This window comes from Telmatherina bonti (genome assembly GCF_933228915.1).
Source record: "Telmatherina bonti genome assembly, chromosome: 15".
Classification (NCBI taxonomy): Eukaryota; Metazoa; Chordata; class Actinopteri; order Atheriniformes; family Telmatherinidae; genus Telmatherina; species Telmatherina bonti.
In genome coordinates this window covers 16,781,141-16,801,328 of record NC_136613.1, presented here as the reverse complement: position 1 = coordinate 16,801,328, position 20,188 = coordinate 16,781,141, and the positions used below count along the sequence as shown (strand labels likewise).

At 37.6% G+C, this 20,188-nt stretch overlaps 1 protein-coding gene across 1 annotated transcript in view; it reads left to right on the top strand.

Annotated features, from left to right (window-relative positions):
• Positions 1-7,602, top strand: part of myo16 (myosin XVI) — a 99,902-nt gene extending 92,300 nt beyond the window's left edge. Inside the window, exon 35 of the mRNA XM_079254054.1 lies at positions 4,345-7,602. Coding sequence (XP_079110180.1) covers positions 4,345-4,515 — 171 coding nt within the window. The 3' untranslated portion in view covers positions 4,516-7,602. The remainder of the gene's footprint in view (positions 1-4,344) is intronic.
• The last annotated feature ends 12,586 nt before the right edge of the window (positions 7,603-20,188 follow it).

Below are 20,188 nucleotides of genomic sequence, written 5' to 3'. Positions count from 1 at the left end.
TTAACCACCAGAAGTTGCCGCTTTGGATGGATAGACGTTGCAATGAAACCACAAGCTGATGTTGAGATCTCAGAGGCTGGCTGGTGTTTCCTGGGACTTCTTGTTTCTACAATCACATACTATTTTTGGCCACATTAGCCTACATTTAATAAAGAAATTCAAAAAAATGATTAAGTTTAAAGGGGAATTTATGTAGTAAAAACAAAATATGTTGCACATTTTGAACACAGATGTGTTTCATTAACTCATCATGGGGTTTTTTTTTCTCTCAAACTTCTTAATGTTGCATCATATCTTATCATACCGACATTTGGAAAATGTTGTATATTTTTAGGCATGAAGGCCACACACCGATTCCCAAATTCATGAAGAGTCAAATTGTATCTGATGGTCACCATACTCGTAGTGTATTTGTGCGTGTGTTCGTCCGTCCATGTACAGTCATGCATTGCAGGAGGACATGGTGTTCCCTCTTGTCTGCTGTTCCAGTAGCTGGTGTTCCTGGCTGGCGCCAGTGCAGAGAATAGCCTGGCAGGGAGGTGTGAATTATGGATTAGATTCTTGAGTATTGTGCTTGTGCAGGCAATCAATCTGTGAATGTCTGTGTGAGAATTTGTGTGTGTGTGTCCTAGTCACTTACAGGTATGTGGTTCTCCAGATATGTACATGTTCTATAGGTATGTCATAATATGTTTAGGATGAATTGTGTGTTATTCAGCCCATACGTGCGCATGTGATATTAAGGAGAATGTTGGGATAAGTACATCAGCTCTGTTAGAGTGGAGAAAAGACTACAGAGATGAAGTGAAGCAACTTTTGCTGGATTCTTTTTGGACTTAGTAGATTAGATGTCCACTTATATTTGCTCTTCTACTGCCCCTACTGCTTACTATTACTAGCGTTCTGAGGATGGGAACTGTCAACTCGCAGAGCAGATGCGTCTTACATTAGGCAGCCATAATATACATGTGAACATGCAATTAGAAGAGCTACGAGCCTGTTGTTGGCCATGTGCCACTGTTTTAGTGTCAGGGTTGCAGATTAGATTAGATTACACCCATGAGATTTAGACACATTAGATTAAGGGTGTATTCACAGTAAGATTGTTTGAGGGATTCAGTTTCATTGAGCGTGGAATTCTGAAAAACTTTGCACATCTTTGGTTTGTTTTGCCATCTTGCTGCTTTTCACTATAGTGGACCAAGCCACCTGAAAAATTTCATACAGTTTCAGAAATTGCTCATTAAAGGTAACATTCCTCAGTGTCCACTGACTGGGAAGAAAGAAGCAAGAATCTGTCTCATTGACTGGAAGAACCGAAAAGGACTTTTTCACGACAAGTGAACAATTGAGCAACAAAACATTTATTCAGTCTTGATGTTTCTTTTTCTACTTTGATATTCAAACCTAATGCAGTTTCACCAGAATTTCTGAAGTGCTTTCCAATGTCACTTCTTCTCTTTGGTTTACTCGATCGTTTTTGTTTTCAGACTGCAAGTGAACTGCGCCAGTATTCACTTGCAGATGAACCCAGAGCTCTTGGAGAAGGTCTAGTTATTTGCAATTATTAATAAAGGCTTACGGACTGTTATTAACATTTAATCAAATTATTCATGTAAAACATAGCCTACAGGACACGGTTCCAGAGCTTAATAACTATACCTTAACTATCAGTCTTAGTGGGGAGGAGGGGGGGGGTCTGTCTCTGTTTGTGTTCATCACAGACATGTACAGTGTAGATAATACAGGCTATAAGATGAATCCAATAGGCAAGGCAGGTTTATTTGTATGGCACATTGCATGTACGAAACAATTCAGTGCTTTACATGAAATGTGAAACGCATCACAGCTATTGCAAAGAAATTATTTAAAAGTAGGAAAAGGAGGCAAGAAATAGTGATAATCACAATAAAATCACAAACTTAATTAAAATGATTAAAAATAAGTTATGTTAAACGTTACCAGATTTTATGCATAGGTGAATCTTCTTCCTCTTCCATCTGTTCCTCTTCTTCTTCTTTGTTTTTTTTCCTTTCAGTGGTCACATGTCTACGGTGGCCCTGTTAGCGACAACAGAACACAATTAGCCACAACACAACACAATTAGCCACAACACAACACAATTAGCCTCTACACAACACAATTAGCCTCTACACAACACAATTAGCCACAGCACAACACAATTAGCCACAACACAACACAATTAGCCACAACACAACCCAATTAGCCACAACACAACCCAATTAGCCACAACACAACACAATTAGCCACAGCACAACACAATTAGCCACAACACAACACAATTAGCCTCTACACAACACAATTAGCCACAGCACAACACAATTAGCCACAACACAACACAATTAGCCTCTACACAACACAATTAGCCACAACACAACATAATTAGCCACAACACAACACAATTAGCCACAACACAACACAATTAGCCACAACACAACACAATTAGCCACAACACAACACAATTAGCCACAACACAACACAGTTAGCCACAGCAAAACACAATTAGCCACAACACAACACAATTAGCCACAACACAACACAATTAGCCACAACACAACACATAAGGCCTCAACAAAACACAATTAGTCACAACACAACACAATTAGCCACAATGGAAGTGATACTGCTTTTTATACCGCAATGGAATTTACATTAGCTGAAGCGAGCAGTGACGTACGTAACATCACGGGAAGTCAGCAGTTTTCAGTCCTTACAGATTATAAGTGGGAGATCGTTTTAAAAAGCCAGAGAAGTAAATAAAACACTGATGGTAAAAAATAAAGATAAAATAAAAAAGATTCAAATAATTTCCATATGCACTATAATTATTGTGTCAACTGTGTATATAAAGAGTTATTGCACGTTCGTGCTATGTGGCTAGTTGTGTTGTGGCTAATTGTGCTGTGTTGTGGCTTTTGTTTTGCTGTGACACTTCAGGGCCACCGTACATTTCAGTGTTACTGCTCAACAATTGTTTCACAGTTTCCAGCGATATTGCTCTGTTTGCTAAGTAACGGATCTGCAATTACCCTGACAACTCACTAATTGCACACATTAACAACACAGGAGGTGGACAAAAGGTCCATACATCTGTGAATCTCTTTTAGTCAAACATAAATAGGCTTTAACTCTATAATAAAGACAAACAATTACATCATAGATACATTCTGGTGTCTACATCAGTTAGAATGACAAATGAAGATGTTTGTATTGGAATTTTTCAAGGTATCAAGTTAGACAAAGGATGTTAGTTTAACATTCAAGAGAAAGCCTTTTACATAACTTTCTGCAAACCATAAATGAACTGCCAGTCATGTACAATATATGCGTAACTATGCTATGCTAAAGCTAACACAGATGCTAATTACCGATGCATCTGTTGTTACCACAGACTGCAAGAGACTTGCAACTAGATAAATAATTTACACATTTTTTTAGCTGTTTGAGATGTTGATTTATGCATCACTAGGATTTTTTTATTTACAAATTAATCAGCAAGGAGGTCTGAACGGCACATAAATGTACTTATGAAGTTGCTTCATTAGTGAAGGTGAACTGATGCAAGTTTCTCACTAGTGAGTGGCTCATGGAGAGATGTATGCTGATGCCATGTGTAAACTGATGCTATCCACTTATGATCTGGTAACCCAAGATGCCTGCTCATGCTATGTGTAGATACAAACATACTAAGAAAGATTCGATTTGTTTCATTCATGTGTCCAATTCCAGATTTATCTTCAAAATTAACTCTGAGGAAAAGGGAACTTTTCTTTTTTTTTCTTTCAACAGCTTATCAACTACCAACATAAAAAAAAACCTGTTTTAAATCTGGCCTGGATCATCGTAGCTTGGCCCTGTTGCTGGTTTTACTGACTGAAGGAGATTGGATATCTTGTCTGACTGATTTACTTGGATATTGACTCAGATGACTGATGATGTGCTCTATACAGACTGTTGTGCATGTGTGTGAGCACCTCTGTGATTTTGACCTTTTCAACAGAAGAGCCACTTTAACACACTGAAATTGACAGCATCTAACATCCCCAGAACTAAACAATCAGACAAGGTCTGTTTTTTTAATTGCAAGTGGTCACCTATATTTCAAACTAAGTTGGCATGTTTTTGGACATTTTCCCTGCCTTTATTTATGTTGCTTACTCATTGACAAGTGTTTAATTCATATATTCAGCTTTTTCCATCTCCACTACTCAATCATAACTTCATCATTTCAATAATTCATTCACGTAAATCTGATCATTCTATTTGTATTTTCCACCTCTGTTTCTAATCCCAATCCACTTTCCTTTTCCTTCTCTGTCCCAGGTATTCCAGAGGCTACGTTTGTCCAACAGGGATGAGAGCACAGCCCTTGGGGAGCTTCTGCGCTGGCGGCGAGTGCAGTGTGAGGGGCGAAATGACTGGAAGCACCGTCCTCCTCAGTCCCCACCCCTGCCCCCCACGCTGCTCTGGACCAACAGAAAGGCCTCTCCATGAGAGACTATGGAAGTTCCTCCCTTCCTCTCTATCTTCAGCCACACTTCGCACTTGCTCTTAATGTGTTTTGTTTTTATTTTAAATGTGGGCCAATGACCTCATCGCCCATGGACTTTGCTGAATCTTCAGGCCCCGTAGAATGAGCTTAGTCCCTGGGCTGAGGATCCTGCCTCTCCTTTTTGCACTTGATGAAAAAGCTTAATGTGCACAAAGTGATACTATTATGGGAAGAATGTGTGGAAATCTGACAAATGTTCCTATTGATCATATTGACCATATTTTATGGTCAGATATCTCATTAACAAAAAAACAAAAACAAAGAAACGAAAGACTTTTTATGTTCTTCTGGAATAAAAATGTATGATGTCCTAATGGGAGGATGAGCTAAAGAGTGAAGCAGCAGTATTTTTGTGATGGTCAGATATTAAATTAGCCTGTTATCAAGCTAGTAATGATGTTCTGCTGCACATGAATGCCCCCTCCCACCTCCCCTCAAATCATGGTGCTCATAATAGCTGATGTGCTTTCCTGTGATGTTTCTTACATGTGCATAGTAGAGTCTCAGACTTCGGAAGTTTACAGGCAAACAGTAGCCTTTGGAAACCTCCAGATTTTTAGCATCACTGTACTGGCTAAGACACAGCGCTTACTAAACCACTCATGTTTGGGCCATAAGTGCTACTACAGCCCTGGCAACAAGCAGCCAGGGGGTCAGGGTAACCTCAGTATCAACCCAAGGTGCACTTCTCTTCCTCCTCATTACTACCAGCCTTTGAGGGATAAAACACTGGCCAAATTCCAAACAACTGCACTTATCTTTACTATGAGAAGCTAATCTAACAAACAAGCCTACTCAGATTTATGATGTAAAAGCTAAAATCATAAAGCTTTAGCTGACAGGTATGTTGTTCATGTTGTGATCATGAAACTGTGCCAAAGTGATAATACAACTGCAAAACTGCTGTATACAGTATTCTCCTTCTAGTCAAATATGTACAGACTAACATAAAAGACCAAAATATGGTTGTTACTTCGTGTCAGTGGTGATACCATGGACTGTTGCTGAATTGATCAGATGTATATTATGAGGATATGAAAGAAAAAAAAAAAAGTCTACACATCTATAGTAGCACTCCAACCCTCATGGAGTCAAAACTTAAACATGTGTGTTTGTTGTCACTCAGAAAAGCTCACACAGAGATGAACTTGACTATTGTACAGTTTCCTCCATTGCGGGCATGTCCCCGCAGTCACCTTTAACCCTTTGTGTCCTCGATCATCCTTCCTTTTCCTCGTTTGACCCCAACAGACTGACCCTTCTTTCCCATTTGATCCCCCGTTTGATCCCCCTCCCAGCTGCCGTAATAGATAAAACCAGCTTTACGGGTGTCGCTATGGTAACCACAATGTAAATAGTGACTGGTGTTTTAAGTTCCAGCTTGTGCTAGAGCAGAAGAGCATATGAGATTGAAGTGAAAAGATGAAGCATGAGGAAGAGGTGTGCGATAATATTGAAGAATGTTTTGGGTTCGATGCAATGATGGAGGTTATGAGAAAGACGTTTATTTTAAAATGTGAAGATCTTTTTCTTTCTTTTTTTAGAATAATTATATGGCTATGAAATTCTTTATACTCTATTTAATATTAATTGCTGATTGCCCTCTGGACCCTCTTGTTCCATTCTTCTGATGCAAGCCAGATGGTTAAAATGCATATGGTTGTTTGTTTTATTCGGGGAGTTGTTGTTTTTTTGTTTTTTTGTTTTTTTGCACAATGTTTACGTGGTGCTGTGTTGACCTCTGTGATGGGCTGGGAGTCTCCCGGAAAACAGTTTGATCTTTAAAGATCGGTCTGAATTGTTAGAGCAGCAAAGTATCAATAGCTTTAATTGATTTCTCATTCCTACTGATCACCCGCAATGTGTCTGATTGATCCAGCTTTACAAATTAGCAACACCATTGCAGGATCAATCTATTCTGGTGTCTGTGTGTAAAGACGCACAAGCATAGAAGAGAAGTTCGGGTGGGTGGAAAATCACTGATATTAACAATAAACGTGACGCACTAAATGAGCTCAATTTCTGCCTGAATGTAGAAACTCAAACTTTTGTTCCACGACCTGTAGACGGAGGTGAATTCCTTTGGAAGTTATTACTGCAACATGTGCTTGTATTTCAGAAGTACCTTACTACTTAATGTGAATATTGTGTTCAAAAGTTTTGCATTTAGTTCATTTCTGAGCCTACTTGATGATAACGAATTTGTTTGCTCCATTATTTATGCCTTTTGTGTGCTCTGATTAGCACTGCATGAAAACTGCGGTGAAGAACAGCATCAAGCATTTTCACGTTAAGATCTTAAGTCAACTATGATAAAAAAAAAAAAGAATATGATATAAATATAGGAACAAATGTAAGAAAAATCATCAACCTTGCCAATGACAATAGAAGACAACATTTGTCATTCAGTAAGACAGGAGTTTTGGTTAGTTGTGCCGTTTTGCGTATATCCATGACTCATGAAATGACGTATCGGCGCTTTTTACCTTGCATGATCAGTATGTCGGGCCTCTCCATAACACGCCCATGTCAAAAAGATAAAGACTATTTTATGTGAAGAGATGTTTCTTACCACACTGTGAATCACAACACTGTCCCGTTGTCTCTTCAAACGCTCATCTGCCACCATTAACTGGACACCAACACATCAGCGCTCTCCCATTCAAACCTTGATCAATTATCTCCGTCTGTCATAAGCATACCAAACACTAGCAGGTAGATTACGGTCATTCATCTTTGTTAGTCAGGAATCTATAAATCCTCTGCTCTCAGATCAGCGTTTCTGGTGCCACAGCCAGTGTAGGATGACCATTCTATTGTACCCAGTCCATATATAGTTTTCCAGCACCTGTAACAAATAATTTAAAATAGAAAAGGTATCTCACTGCCTTTCATAATGTTTTTTTTTTAATTATTATTCATAATTTCCTTTTGTACATGTCATACATTATATTTTAATCTGCATATGTATGTGTTTGTGGAAAGAATAAAAGATGGTGATATTTCATAATTATGAACCTAATGTTTTATAATACTGTATATGTACAGCAATAAAGCACAACCGTGTCAATGCCTGTATTTCTGAGTGTCTGAAAGAGAAAGAGAAGGGGTTCAAATTGCAAAATGATCTTTAGCCGATTAAGTTCAATATTCAGAATCTTTATGTCCATTACTTCTTCATCCCAACATTCCCACTTAAAATTTCATGTTAAACATTAGCGAATAACTTTCTGCACAGCGCAATGATATCTGTCCTTTTGTCTGCTTCGTGATCCATCCTCAGTTCCATGTTGTGGTTGTCTATGTGGCTGTGTGGATGCTATTGCACAAGCCTCAGTGGCGCAGTACAGACCTGGTAAATGTCCAGGTTCATTTCCACTTAATGAGCTATTTGCTCTGCTACACACAAGTGCAAAAGGTTAAGACTAGACTGCACATTTATCTTGTTTTTCCAGGAATAATCGGATCTATGAGATGCTGAAAGGACTATAAATGTGGTTGCACTCAGTGTTTGATTTTGACTGAGATCTGCTGCAGTAAAGGAATAGCCAGCGCTTCTTCCAGGTTTCATGCTGGATCTTTGTAAGAATTGTACCCAGTTTTCACATGAAATTTCGATATTTATTCTATGCATTCGAGAGAAACTTCTGTCGTCTAGTAGGGCATGAACTGCCAGCATGACCACCAGTTCTTAATCCTCTCTGGATCAACAAAACCCAGTCCTGTTGCTGGTGTTACTGAGTAAGGAAAATTGGAATTCCTGTCTGATTGACTGATTGATTTACCAAGATAGTAGCTCGCAGATGATTGATGATTGGCTCTTCACAGATTGTCACATTTTTGTGTGTCAGGGCACACACTTTGTGATGAGTGTGTGTGAATGTGTGTGAATTATAAAGCAGTGACCTCTGTTGTCCATACTGTCCTTTCAAAACATGTGGCTGTTGAATAACTTGCAGCTGCATATTGGATGATGCGGATACCAGATCTTGAAAAGTGAAATGTCCTACTGCTGGTGCTTTAATAAATAGGTTTCCAATTGTGTGACTATTTGTAGGCTTAATCAGTTAAACCTTTAACTGATCTGAAAGTGGCAGGGTGGCTCTTGACAGTAAAGTTGATTTTAAAGACTAAAATATGTCATTTAAGTCTTTGCCATGATAAATAACAGCTCAGGATTTATTGAATCATTTACACTAAAATCAACCTGCAGCAGAAAACCATGTGGTCATAGCTCATGTCAGATATTACCTCACGTATAAAACATGGAGGCTGTATGAGGACAAAGTTCCCAACGCCACATGGTCACTAATGCTAAGTGGCAGAAGCAGTGGGATGAGAGTAATGTGTGCATGGGTGTGCTGTCAGCAGTGTCATCAGCACTAACTCAGCTAGCTGAAAACAAAACTAAAAGCAGAAAAACCAGTACGTCATAAGAAAAAAAAAAAAGGGGGAAATAAGTTCTAGGTCTAGAGTGATGAAAATTGATATGTATTTATTCAAGTTTTTTGTACAAACGTCTCAAATTCTCAAATATTTCATACATTTTTGCACACTTGAACTGTTAGCTTGAATTATTTCACCTCAACAATGTTGTGGCGTTGTGAGCTCATGATGACAAAAGTATTTTCTGGTTTAAACTGTAATTTCAGTCGGATATATGCGCATAGAAATGATTCCAAATAAAAATATACACAGGGACATGAAAATGATAAGAACAGCACTAAGCTAAACCATCTTTCTTCACCATCAGATGTTTGAACTCCTCTTGTTTCATGTCATTTGCATTAAGGAAATGTGATCAGCGCACACACTTGTACTCTGTGAATAATAAATACTCCATACAGTTATCTACTTTAAATAAAGTCTGCGTAAGATCAGATGTAAATGATTAATACTAATTACCACATATGGCTCACCTCTAAAAGCTCAGGCCTGGAGTACGTGTGTAAAAGACTGCTATATTTTACCCAGGCTAACATTATGCCAGCTTGAAGTGACACTCCCCAGGGTGAGAGGCCATCTTTCCAAGTAATAACTAACCAACAGTGGTTTCTATTCAAATTCAGGTTGGGACAAGCACAAGTCAGTTATCTGCTTGCTTGGAACATACTTAATTCACTGATGGGAATGTTTGCTCCGAGCAGTAGTCAGTGGAGTGGAAGGCGTCACCTCAGCGTGGGAGTCCACGTTTGAAGTTGATGTCAGTGTGTGTCACTGTAAACTGCTTCTACTGAAGGGTGCTGACTCATGTGCAGCCAGGTGTGTACAGTGTGTGCTGGAAAATAGAACATTAATGCCGCTCATTCCTCACTTTTTAATGCATTTTCAATGAAGCTTTTCCTGCATTAAATCCTCCATAGCCATGTCGCAAACTTCATGATTAAAAGAGGTTCAGATCATGCCAGTGTCAGAATTTTCATTTCACTTTCATGATTTTGTAATTCAACAACTTTTTAACATGACATAAAATTAGCTGTCCTGGCTTTTCTTAGTGTTAGGTGGATTTTGTTGGTGCCCCTCTAGTAAAGAAACCAGAAAAAAATAAACTGATGCATGCAACAATAAACACCACGTTGCTAATGCTTGCAGCCTGGCTGCAAGAAACACTCCAGTCTGAACCAGAAACCCAGATCAAGTATAGCAACAGAGTCTAACACTCAAAACTATCCCTCTGTTGCATAGTACAGCTTGTTTGATATTAAATCTTCTAAGCTCAGCTCCGTTTAATGTCATCTTTCACCCTGCTTCTTATAATTTCAGAACAGTGGGACTTTGTGTTGGTGACGAGACAAGTGCACCATGTGACTAACTGACTACAGAAATGTTTGCACATGAAATAATAAAGTCATAAACAAATCCACACACATCATGTATAAATTGGTATGCAATTAGTGTCCAAAAATCTCTTCTCAAATCTAGCTAAGAATCTGCAACAATCATAAGTGTTATATTTCCAGCTGAGGTTTCATTTTGACCAGTCACCATCATCTCAAGTCAAAGCCGGTGACTTTCCTACTTCAGTCTGGGTCTGAAGGTATCTTTTTTCACGTCAATCTGATGTTTGGAACACATCACAAGTTTCAGAATCTTCAGGCTGCACCTGCTGAGACTAGATGGTTTCAAAAAGCTTTGTATGTAATCACATTTCATGTGTGAATGTGGGAATTTTCCAAAGACACAGATGAGTCATTTAATCATGGCAAACAAACCCTATATGGTAGTATGTGGCTGTACAGGAAGCAATTAAATTCTGAGGAAAATTCTAGTCTAATTACTGTAATCAGTACACCAGTTTTCACGCTTTGTCTGCTTCTTTGCCTGAATTTTCTTTCTTTCTTTCTTTTTCCTTCCTTACTTTTTTAATTTTGATAATTTTAAATAAAGGCACATGCAGCTGAGTTTGAGACAACCGTGCCTCAGTTTACTTTAAAGACACACTATTTTGCTATCTTCCCCATCACACGCCCCCTATCGACGGCTAATTCAGCTTCCATCTTGCATCCTACCTGACCGGTAAGCTCTCTCCAGCCAGCAAAAGACGATCTTACAGTGAGTTTTGTTTTGTCCCTTTTCTCTCTTGTATTTCTACTGAATCGGCAATGTTGCATGTTAAAAACAGCCAGTTCCTTAATATACCGTGAAGCGAAACGCCACGTTGTGTACCAGAAGTAAAAGTTGCATAGTGCAGTTTCTCAGCCTCAGGATGCTGCTGGGTGGAGGCTGTAGGAATCCACATTATGATGTCACTGTGTCATCGGACAACTTTGGGACCTAGAGTTTTAAGGTCAAAAAAGTTATGCAATGCGTGTTTAACTGAGCTCAGGTCTGAAAAAAAGAGACCTTGAACCTTATTTATGTTTTTTTTTTTTTTTAGTTTGAGGCATTATTTTTTACAGCTGTCCCAAACCCATGCAATGATTCCCCCAACAGAATCATGTTTGTTATAAATACAACCGTGCCTGGAGGCATGGACATCACCAAATTGGTTTCTGTTTCCAGTCTGTTTTCTTGTACCTCAGGATTTTCCTGATCTGGAAAGTTAGAAAGTTGCATGGATCATGAAATCAATTTTATATTGGGAAATGTGTCAAGGCATACTAGATGAAATATTAAATAAAAGATACAGACTGACACATGTAGAAGTTGATATGGGCAGACGTGATGACTAAAGTCACAAAAACATGAAATTCCACATCTGTTATAACACCTTCTCATGGCATTGTGCAAACTGTGGGACTTATTTGTTTTTGAGGGAAAATGAGTTTTTATTTCTTTGTTTGATGGCTTCATCGTGTGGCAGACTGTAACGTGTCACTTATGTCCTGCTGCATCTGTGCTGCGTTTGATGTAACACAGAACTCAATAGTTTCCTTCTTCAAGGACAAACATGTAAAAAAAAAAATTGCTTAAACATAAGAGAAAATTTTAGCACTGACTTCCCACAGAAGTTTTTCATGGAAATGTCAAGTTTAAATCTAAATTAAACTTCAATAAAAAGGCGACATGAAGACCTCATTATCCTTCCCTCTGACTTGCTGTTTATACTCAAACATGTTACTGTCCTTTACTAAATTATACCTACTTTTGAGATGCTGCAGTGTTTTTTTTTTTTGTTTTTTTTTCCACTTTTTTGCAGTTGTGCCAAATTCTTTTGAATGTATTGCAGGAGTAAAAGTAAAATGAAATTTCTCAGTTTCAGCACAGAAATATTGCATTTCTATTAAATCACATGAAGTTTTTTATTTTTGAAAATATGGTGTACATACTATAACTTCTTTCATTTAAAAAAAACAAAAAACAAAACACATTTCAGTATTAACACAAGGTCGAGGTCAGCGTTCTCTCACATTTGATCATTTATCTGTAGCGCGGGTTCATTTCTAATTTATCCCCACCACTAGAAGTATCCACGCAGCCATTCTATTATTTATTTAGCGTTGAAAAGATCCACCATTACATGGGAGGAGGGGGCTGGTGGCAACGTGGTGATTTAGACCAAACTGCCCCCTGATGATACATCAGTAAGCCCTGAATCAAACACACTGCACCGTCATCTCATTTAGGGCCACTGGAAGTGTTTGCTGACCTTTGCCTTATATTCTATTTCTCCTGATTCCCCCTCAGGGATACTTCAGAGAGCAGTTTGTACCAAGATGTGTCCTGTCTGTTATTAGTACTTGTTTATATTTGAAGGTCAGGCAGCAAAGAAAAGCAGAACTATAAAAAAAAAAAAAAAAAAAGTGAATTCCATTAAACTATTTATTTTCTTACTTTAAAATCACACAACAATCGGATTTTGGTGAATATTTACTCTTACAATGACATACAAGATCTTAACATACTGTATATACCTTCTTTCTTTGCAAAAAACTAATGGAAAAAAAAGGAGGAAAGGAGCTATAGGCTGAGTATGACCTCATCTATAAATAAAAAGTACTAAATAAGTGATAGGTGAATTCCACTTAGCTGTTTTAGTGTCAGGATTTTGGTCCTAATGCATGCTGAGCCTATGTCACCCTGTCACGGGCCATTTACAATACAAACCTAGCAATAATCACATCATACTTTGCCTTCTTTGATATGTCAAAAGGTGTACATGCATAAAAAAAAATAGCTCTTTTTTCTCCATACAAGTTAAATATGGATTATCTGGTGATGATGCTGACTACCATCGTACAATAACATGCAAGGTATTAAGTTAAACATGAAACCTTATTGCTAATGTCTTAAGCAAGGTTATGGTATATTTTGGCTTTGCACAATTTTAGAAGGACAAGAACAAGGACACTAAACCGCATTGCAAGTCTGAATGTTTTCCAATAAGCTGGAGAAGGCGATACAAAGACAGCAAAGTGTTTTTAGGTATCTGACTCCTCAAGTTGCCATGTAATCGACCTGCATTTGGTGATATTTCCGCCAGCAGAACTTGGACACATTTGTGTTTGTGTGCCTCTGCTTAGTATTGAACAGCCTCTACATTTAAGTTTATGATGATTTTTGTTTGGTTCATGTTTCACCATCGGCTGTGTTTCAGAATTTAGCTTTATATTCCTTTTGGTGGGAGGACATCAGACTGACAGGGTAGTCTAAACAACAGGCATGTTTGAATTCAATATGCTCATGAAAGGCATGATGCTCCAGAAACAACAGGTGTGTTTTGGATATGTTTTGCTAAGCTGAACAGAAAGTTCCCCAACTTTTTTTTTTTTTTTGGACTGCAGCCATGAAGTCGCAAAAATGAATGACGTCTCCAATCAGCATTTGTAATAAATGTTTATACCGTCTTATCCTGGGTCAAACCAGTTTGTTACTTTTCCTAATAACTGTTAGTTCAGCACTTCTCAGGAAGGTAGGTGTGGGAAGGAGGAGGCAAGGTATTGATCAGATCTGCTTGTGTTGTTGGAAAGGCCACCGCCTGAGACAGAATGACATACAGCCTTGTTTGTCTACATGTCTATATGCTTGTGCTTAAAATGGGGGGGAAAGCAAGTGAGAGGGAGCATATGAAAGCTGAAAGAGACCCTCAATCTGAGACATTTCAAAGGCCTTGAACCACAAGAGTAAACAGGAGTCTGAACTGTATTGATCATTTAGGCACAGGTTGGAGGACTGGTTGGTTTATGTTGACTTGTAAACAGCCTGGGGACCAGCTAGCTCCAGTCTGATCGATGCTGTGAAGAAAAGGCACAAGTCTGAACGGCCCCTCCCTCAGCTGTGAGCATTCACCAACTTTATGACAGCCAGAGGTTTAGGGTTATTCTTGCAGTATACATGAAAGATGGTTGCTCTCTACCAAGCGTTTAAAGGCACCATAATGTCCCATTTTCAACCCCACTTTACAGTCCATCCTCAATATACCTTTCACCTCCCCCTGCCCTTGCTGCTCTCCCCCCTCCCCTACATTTTGTTTTGCCTATCCAGCTTTGACCCCGATGACTGCTCCCTGTTCACCTGCTCACCCATTTCTTGCAGTGGCACGGCCCTCCATGCGCTGCCCAGCGTTAACTGTGAAAATCAATATCATCTCAACACTGCCTCAATTTTCAATTAACGACTTTGAGGTCTGTCTCTCCAGACACATCCATCACATCAAATCAGCCGATGCAGCATTAGAGTAGACAAACAGGCATGATGTGACCTGCGCACTCACACATCTCATGTCCCACTTGCACATTATCAACTGTAAAAGAAAATACCTAAATCATCTTCTTAAGGGGGACACTTTTGTTTAAATGGCTGCTTATGTGACAAACCCTACCGAGAATTAAATTTATCTCTGCAGGGCTCCGGCTTCAATCAGTCATCTTAATGCTTCGGTTTTATGACCCGCATCATTGCTCTGTAATATTTTTCTTGGAAATTTCACGTCATTTCGCGAAATTTCGCGTCAAAGTAATTATATAGTGTTTTTAACTATATGCCATGTATATGTATATACCACATGCCAGCTCGTTTTCTATGTCTAATTTATTAACGGCCAATCAGCCGCAGTCTTGTTGGATTATATTTAACCTGAGAGGAAAAGTAGTTTAATTTGAAGCTAATTAAAGGCCAGAAAGCTGTATGGTTTGTATCACTTTTTAGAGAATATCTTGGGATCCTGATTAAAGAAAAAGCTTTGGAGTTTTTAGAGTAATAAGTCAGGTTGATGAACTGTGTTGGAATGCAGATTAGTGACGAATTCTTAAAACGATCCAATAGTTTTTCATTTTAAGCTTTTCTTTGGGACTGATAAACTGCAGTGTGGCTTTAAGTATTAAAGAAAACCATATGTAACTGATCCTACACAATGTAAGTGAGGTATTAAATGTTCTCGGATGGATCAACTCGATACAGCTCAACTCAACTCAACTTTATATTTGTTTATAACAACCACAGTTGAAAGAAAGTGATGTACATAATCAGTTAAATCTCAGGCTCCAAGCCAGTTCAAAGCTGGGACCTGATGGTGGAACATTTTCCCAAGTGATGCCATGTGAAAACACAAGTGTGGAGCATGACAAAGACAAGTAATGTGCTCTGTTGGGTTTTTTTTTTGTTGGTTTTTTTTTTTTTTTTTTTAAAGAAATGTATTATTTCATGGCTGCACGGTGGCGCAGTGGTTAGCACTGTGGCCTCACAGCAAGAAGGTCGCTGGTTCGATCCTTGGCTGGTTTGGTCAGTGGCCTTTCTGTGTGGAGTTTGCATGTTCTCCCCGTGTATGCTTGGGTTCTCTCCGGATACTCCGGCTTCCTCCCACCATCCAAAGACATGCATGTTAGGTTAATTGGTCACTCTAAAATTGCCCCTAGGAGTGAGTGTGAGCATGAGTGTGGTTGTTTGTCTCTGTGTGTGTGTGGCCCTGCGATGGACTGGCGAGCTGTCCAGGGTGTACCCTGCCTGTTGCCCAAAGCCGGCTGGGATAGGCTCCAGCTTCCCCGTGACCCTGAATTGGAATAAGCGGTTTGGAAAATGAATGAATGTATTATTTCTGAATAACTTAGTATCCATCATTTATTTTAAAAAAAACAAAACAAACTTTTTTGTTCCATTATCTAGTATTAAATATGTATTTAGATTTTTACAGTAATCACTTTTTTTTTTTTTTGCTAAACTAAATATACTTCCACAGGGTGTCCAAAAATATCTTAGACTTCAACAAACTAAATATAACTTCAAAGAATATAGTAAATTATTGTCCCAAAATGGAATAACCTCAGTAAAAGGATAAAAATGTAATTCTCGATTTATGTTCTCAGTCTAATTTTTGAGAGAACTGTACAAAATTATCATCTTTACAAATTATAAATATATATATATATATATATATATATATATATATATATATATATATATATATATATATATATATATATATATACATTAAACTATAACCTCAGTTTTGCTTTGAAAACATCTGAAATTGTGTGCCAGCATTTTTTGTGCCACCGTGCCTTTGTGATTACTACAGGCTGATAGTTACAATGTTGTGTATCAGCATTTACATTTTCAGTTTTTTCAGCTGCCTCTTGTAAGGATCTAAATCTCTCATCATTAAACTTATTCAGGGTCTTCCTCATAATGCCTGTCTTTTCTTCTGTTGTTTTTTTCATTTTGTTTTCCTGTTTTTAAGTTTACAAAATTGTGATACTAAAACAACTTTAAATTTTTGGAAAGCAAATAGAGATTCTTTTTATTCCAGAAACCATGTCTTCCTGCATGCTTAAAAACTTTAAGTCACTGAGATTGTTAACCTGAAAGTTGCACTTTGAAAGGATAAACGGTGATCTTTTTCAATTTTAGTACTTGGTGTTTGTTTTATGCTATTTTTAATTAAATGAAATATTGAAGTGACCTGTAGATCATAGTTGGCTGATCTTAAATGACATTTTGCATGGTGTACATGGAGTATTTTTACTCAAATCAGAGGAAAACTGTAAAACATTGGAATTGCTGTTGAATATTAAGTTTAATGCCTGCGCCACTGCCTTAAAGGAAAATAAGACAAAAAAAAAAAGTAACTGTGTGAGTCTCAGCACTATCACCAGCCAACCTCATAACAATGCCACTGATTAGATTAAAATAATGCCTAGTTGTTGCTATCATTCTCCTTTAAGTAAAATAAATCATTTCTACAGGTCTTTTATTGCTTCAAGCATCAATTTACTGAATTCTGACAGCTGACTTTTAATAAGATATTTTTTACCTGGATACTTTTCAAAATTTCTTGTATTTATTATTATTTTAGCAATATTTTAAGATATTTCTTGTGTTTCTCTTAATGTGATATTTTTTATCTGTTTGGATTGCTAGTGCTGACATAGTTTCTTGTTTTGATTACTGCTTGTTAGAGAATGCAAATGTGCACAAGCTAGTCCTGAATCTTGGAAACATCTTACTTTTCTCCTCTAACACGTTAAATTCCTTTGTACATTTCAACTCTATGTGACAGCAAGGTGATGCAAGCACTGCGTGTGTCTCAACATGTATAATAAACATACCTTCTATGCAAATTTTTCCTCCATCTAAAATTTCTTCCATCTAAACTTGATACACATCCAGTTAACGCTGTAATGTTGACGCACCATAATACTCTTCTGCTTCCAGAAAAGAAAATTAACATGATAAATCATTGACACTGGATCTCGTATACAAATGAATCCTATCTGTCCCCTTCCCCCCCATCCTGAATCTGCAGCAGCTGAATCATCTTGTTTCTGCGCTCCTTTTAGCAGACAGTCAGCAGAGACTGTCTGGTGCTGTCTTTAATGAAGCTAATTAACAGGGCAATTAACAGAGCTCGATACTGCTGAAACGTCTGACAGACTGAGACACATTTCTTCTGTGACGTATGGTCATGCGTATATTCACATGTACAACACATGGATGGATGTAAGCTTAAGTACACGGAAAAGCACAAGGGGGAGATCTGTGGCACTTGTGATTAATGCATTTACAAACGCAGACCTCTGGAGTGTTGCTTTCACGAATATATGATGAAAAAGTTCAAAAGAATTGAATAAAACGTATTGATCTCTGTAGTCTGTGTATCATATCCCATTAAAAGGCTATGAAGAAACCAGCAGGTGCTTTTGGAACCAGTTTATCCAGCACACAAAGAAATGACACCAATGGAATAAGCTGAAGTTAAGATTCCTGGCAACCTTCTGAAAATATGTCAATGACCTGTGTATTGTTGCCATGGCAACTAGAGGACCTGTAAGGGCAAAGTAACCATTTTGCTGCAATACTGACTCTCTATCCTAGGTAATTTCTTTATCTTCATAGCAACATTATTGCGACATTAAATATCACATATTTATCCCGCATTTTCAAAAATAAAAGATATTTGTGGTAAATTGCCTGGAATGAGTAAAAAGCTCTTCAAGCAATTCAGCCTGGTCAGAAGAGAAAATGTCAGATGCTTCTCTGCTTTGTCCCAAGGGCCTTTTCTTTGTGTGATGGCCAAGCTTTTTTCCTTCATTTATCTCTGCTGTCAGCAGTAAAATGAAAGATTACAGAAAACCCTGCTTCACCACGCATTTATATTCTTAATGTTCAGAGAGAGACAAAATGACAAATGTGGGGAGGACGAGCCCTGCGCTTCTGTTTTTGATCCAACACATATTTATTTATACAAAAAAGATCTAAGTTTGCTCCATCTCTACCCTCCCCCAAATGTACATGGCAATTAGCATCACATAGCGCTGCAACACTTTTTAATCAAGCATTAGTTAACTATCTAATCAACCATTTACCGCCCCATTAAATCTTATAATTCCCCTACTTAAGAGGTATAAGTAATTTAATTAGCATGGCTAGCTTCTCTTTATGGGTGAAAGAAGAGCTGCTGAATGGTGCTACAAAGAGCTGTCTGGTCCATCCTAATTTACCTCTGAGTCACCTACAGGCAATCTGCATCTGTCAAGACAATTAAGCATTAGGACCGTAAAGGACATCTACACACATGTACATTCAAACCAGTACTGTCACTCAGCATGAAAAGCACACTCTATATCATGGATGTCTGCTTTGTTTCTGGATCCTTAAGATCCCCATTTTTATTTAAAAAAAAAAAAAAAAAAAAGTAATTATTAGAAATGTACTTTCAAACTTATCTAATTCATTTTCATAACCACTTAGGTCATTTTAGGGTCTTGGGGAAGCTGGAGTCTCTCCCAGCAATCACTAGGCAAAAGGTACAGACTGGACAAGTCACCAGTCTTTTACAAAGCATTTAAATTATTATTTAAAAATAAATGGGTGGTAATAGCAAGAAACAGCTGGAAAAAAATTTACAACAAAGGATGTTTGATATTGGCTTTCTTTTTTTTAAACAATATTCAATTTGTTAGTTTTGTCCAACTCTCAATTTGCAATATCGATATCAACTGATATTAATATTTTTGGATCGAGTTGTGCCAAACAAACAAAGATATCTCGAAAAACATTGATGACATTTTAAATGAGAGGAGACTTAGCTGAAGAGTTTGATATCTTACATGTGGATGTTACCTACAAGTTATGTCATTTAAAGAAAAATTTTAAAAAAGGCAAGGCAAGGCTAGGCAAGTTTATTTGTATAGCACCTTTCATGTACAAGACAATTCGAAGTGCTTTACATAAAACATTAAAAGCATTACAGAAAAAAGCATAAAAGAAAATACAAATAACAAAATCATAATAAAATCATAAATTATATTAAAATAATTAAAAGCAGAATTAAGTCAAAGTTACTGTGCAGATGTCATGCATAGGTGCATGAGAAAAGAAATGTTTTTAACCTGGATTTAAAAGTTTCTGGAAAAAAAAAAAAGATTAAAAACAAATAAATTAGAAAACAATTTTTCAATATTGAATTTTAATGTTGATGTTGGCTGATAATATCTGCATGCCAATAATATCTCTCATCTCTCAGTACAACTACTTAGATTTGCTGAAAACATGTCAACCATATGATTAGTGTCACAAGAGCACCAAAGAGAGGCAGAGTCTCAAAAATGAAAAGCAAAGGTTAGGAAAAAAAGCTTCAAACAAAACAAGCAATTAAAAAATAACACTCCTCAACATAAATTGCAAATGACTTGAATATTGCTTCACTAAAAAGCCAAAAGATTCACAGAAACTGAAGAT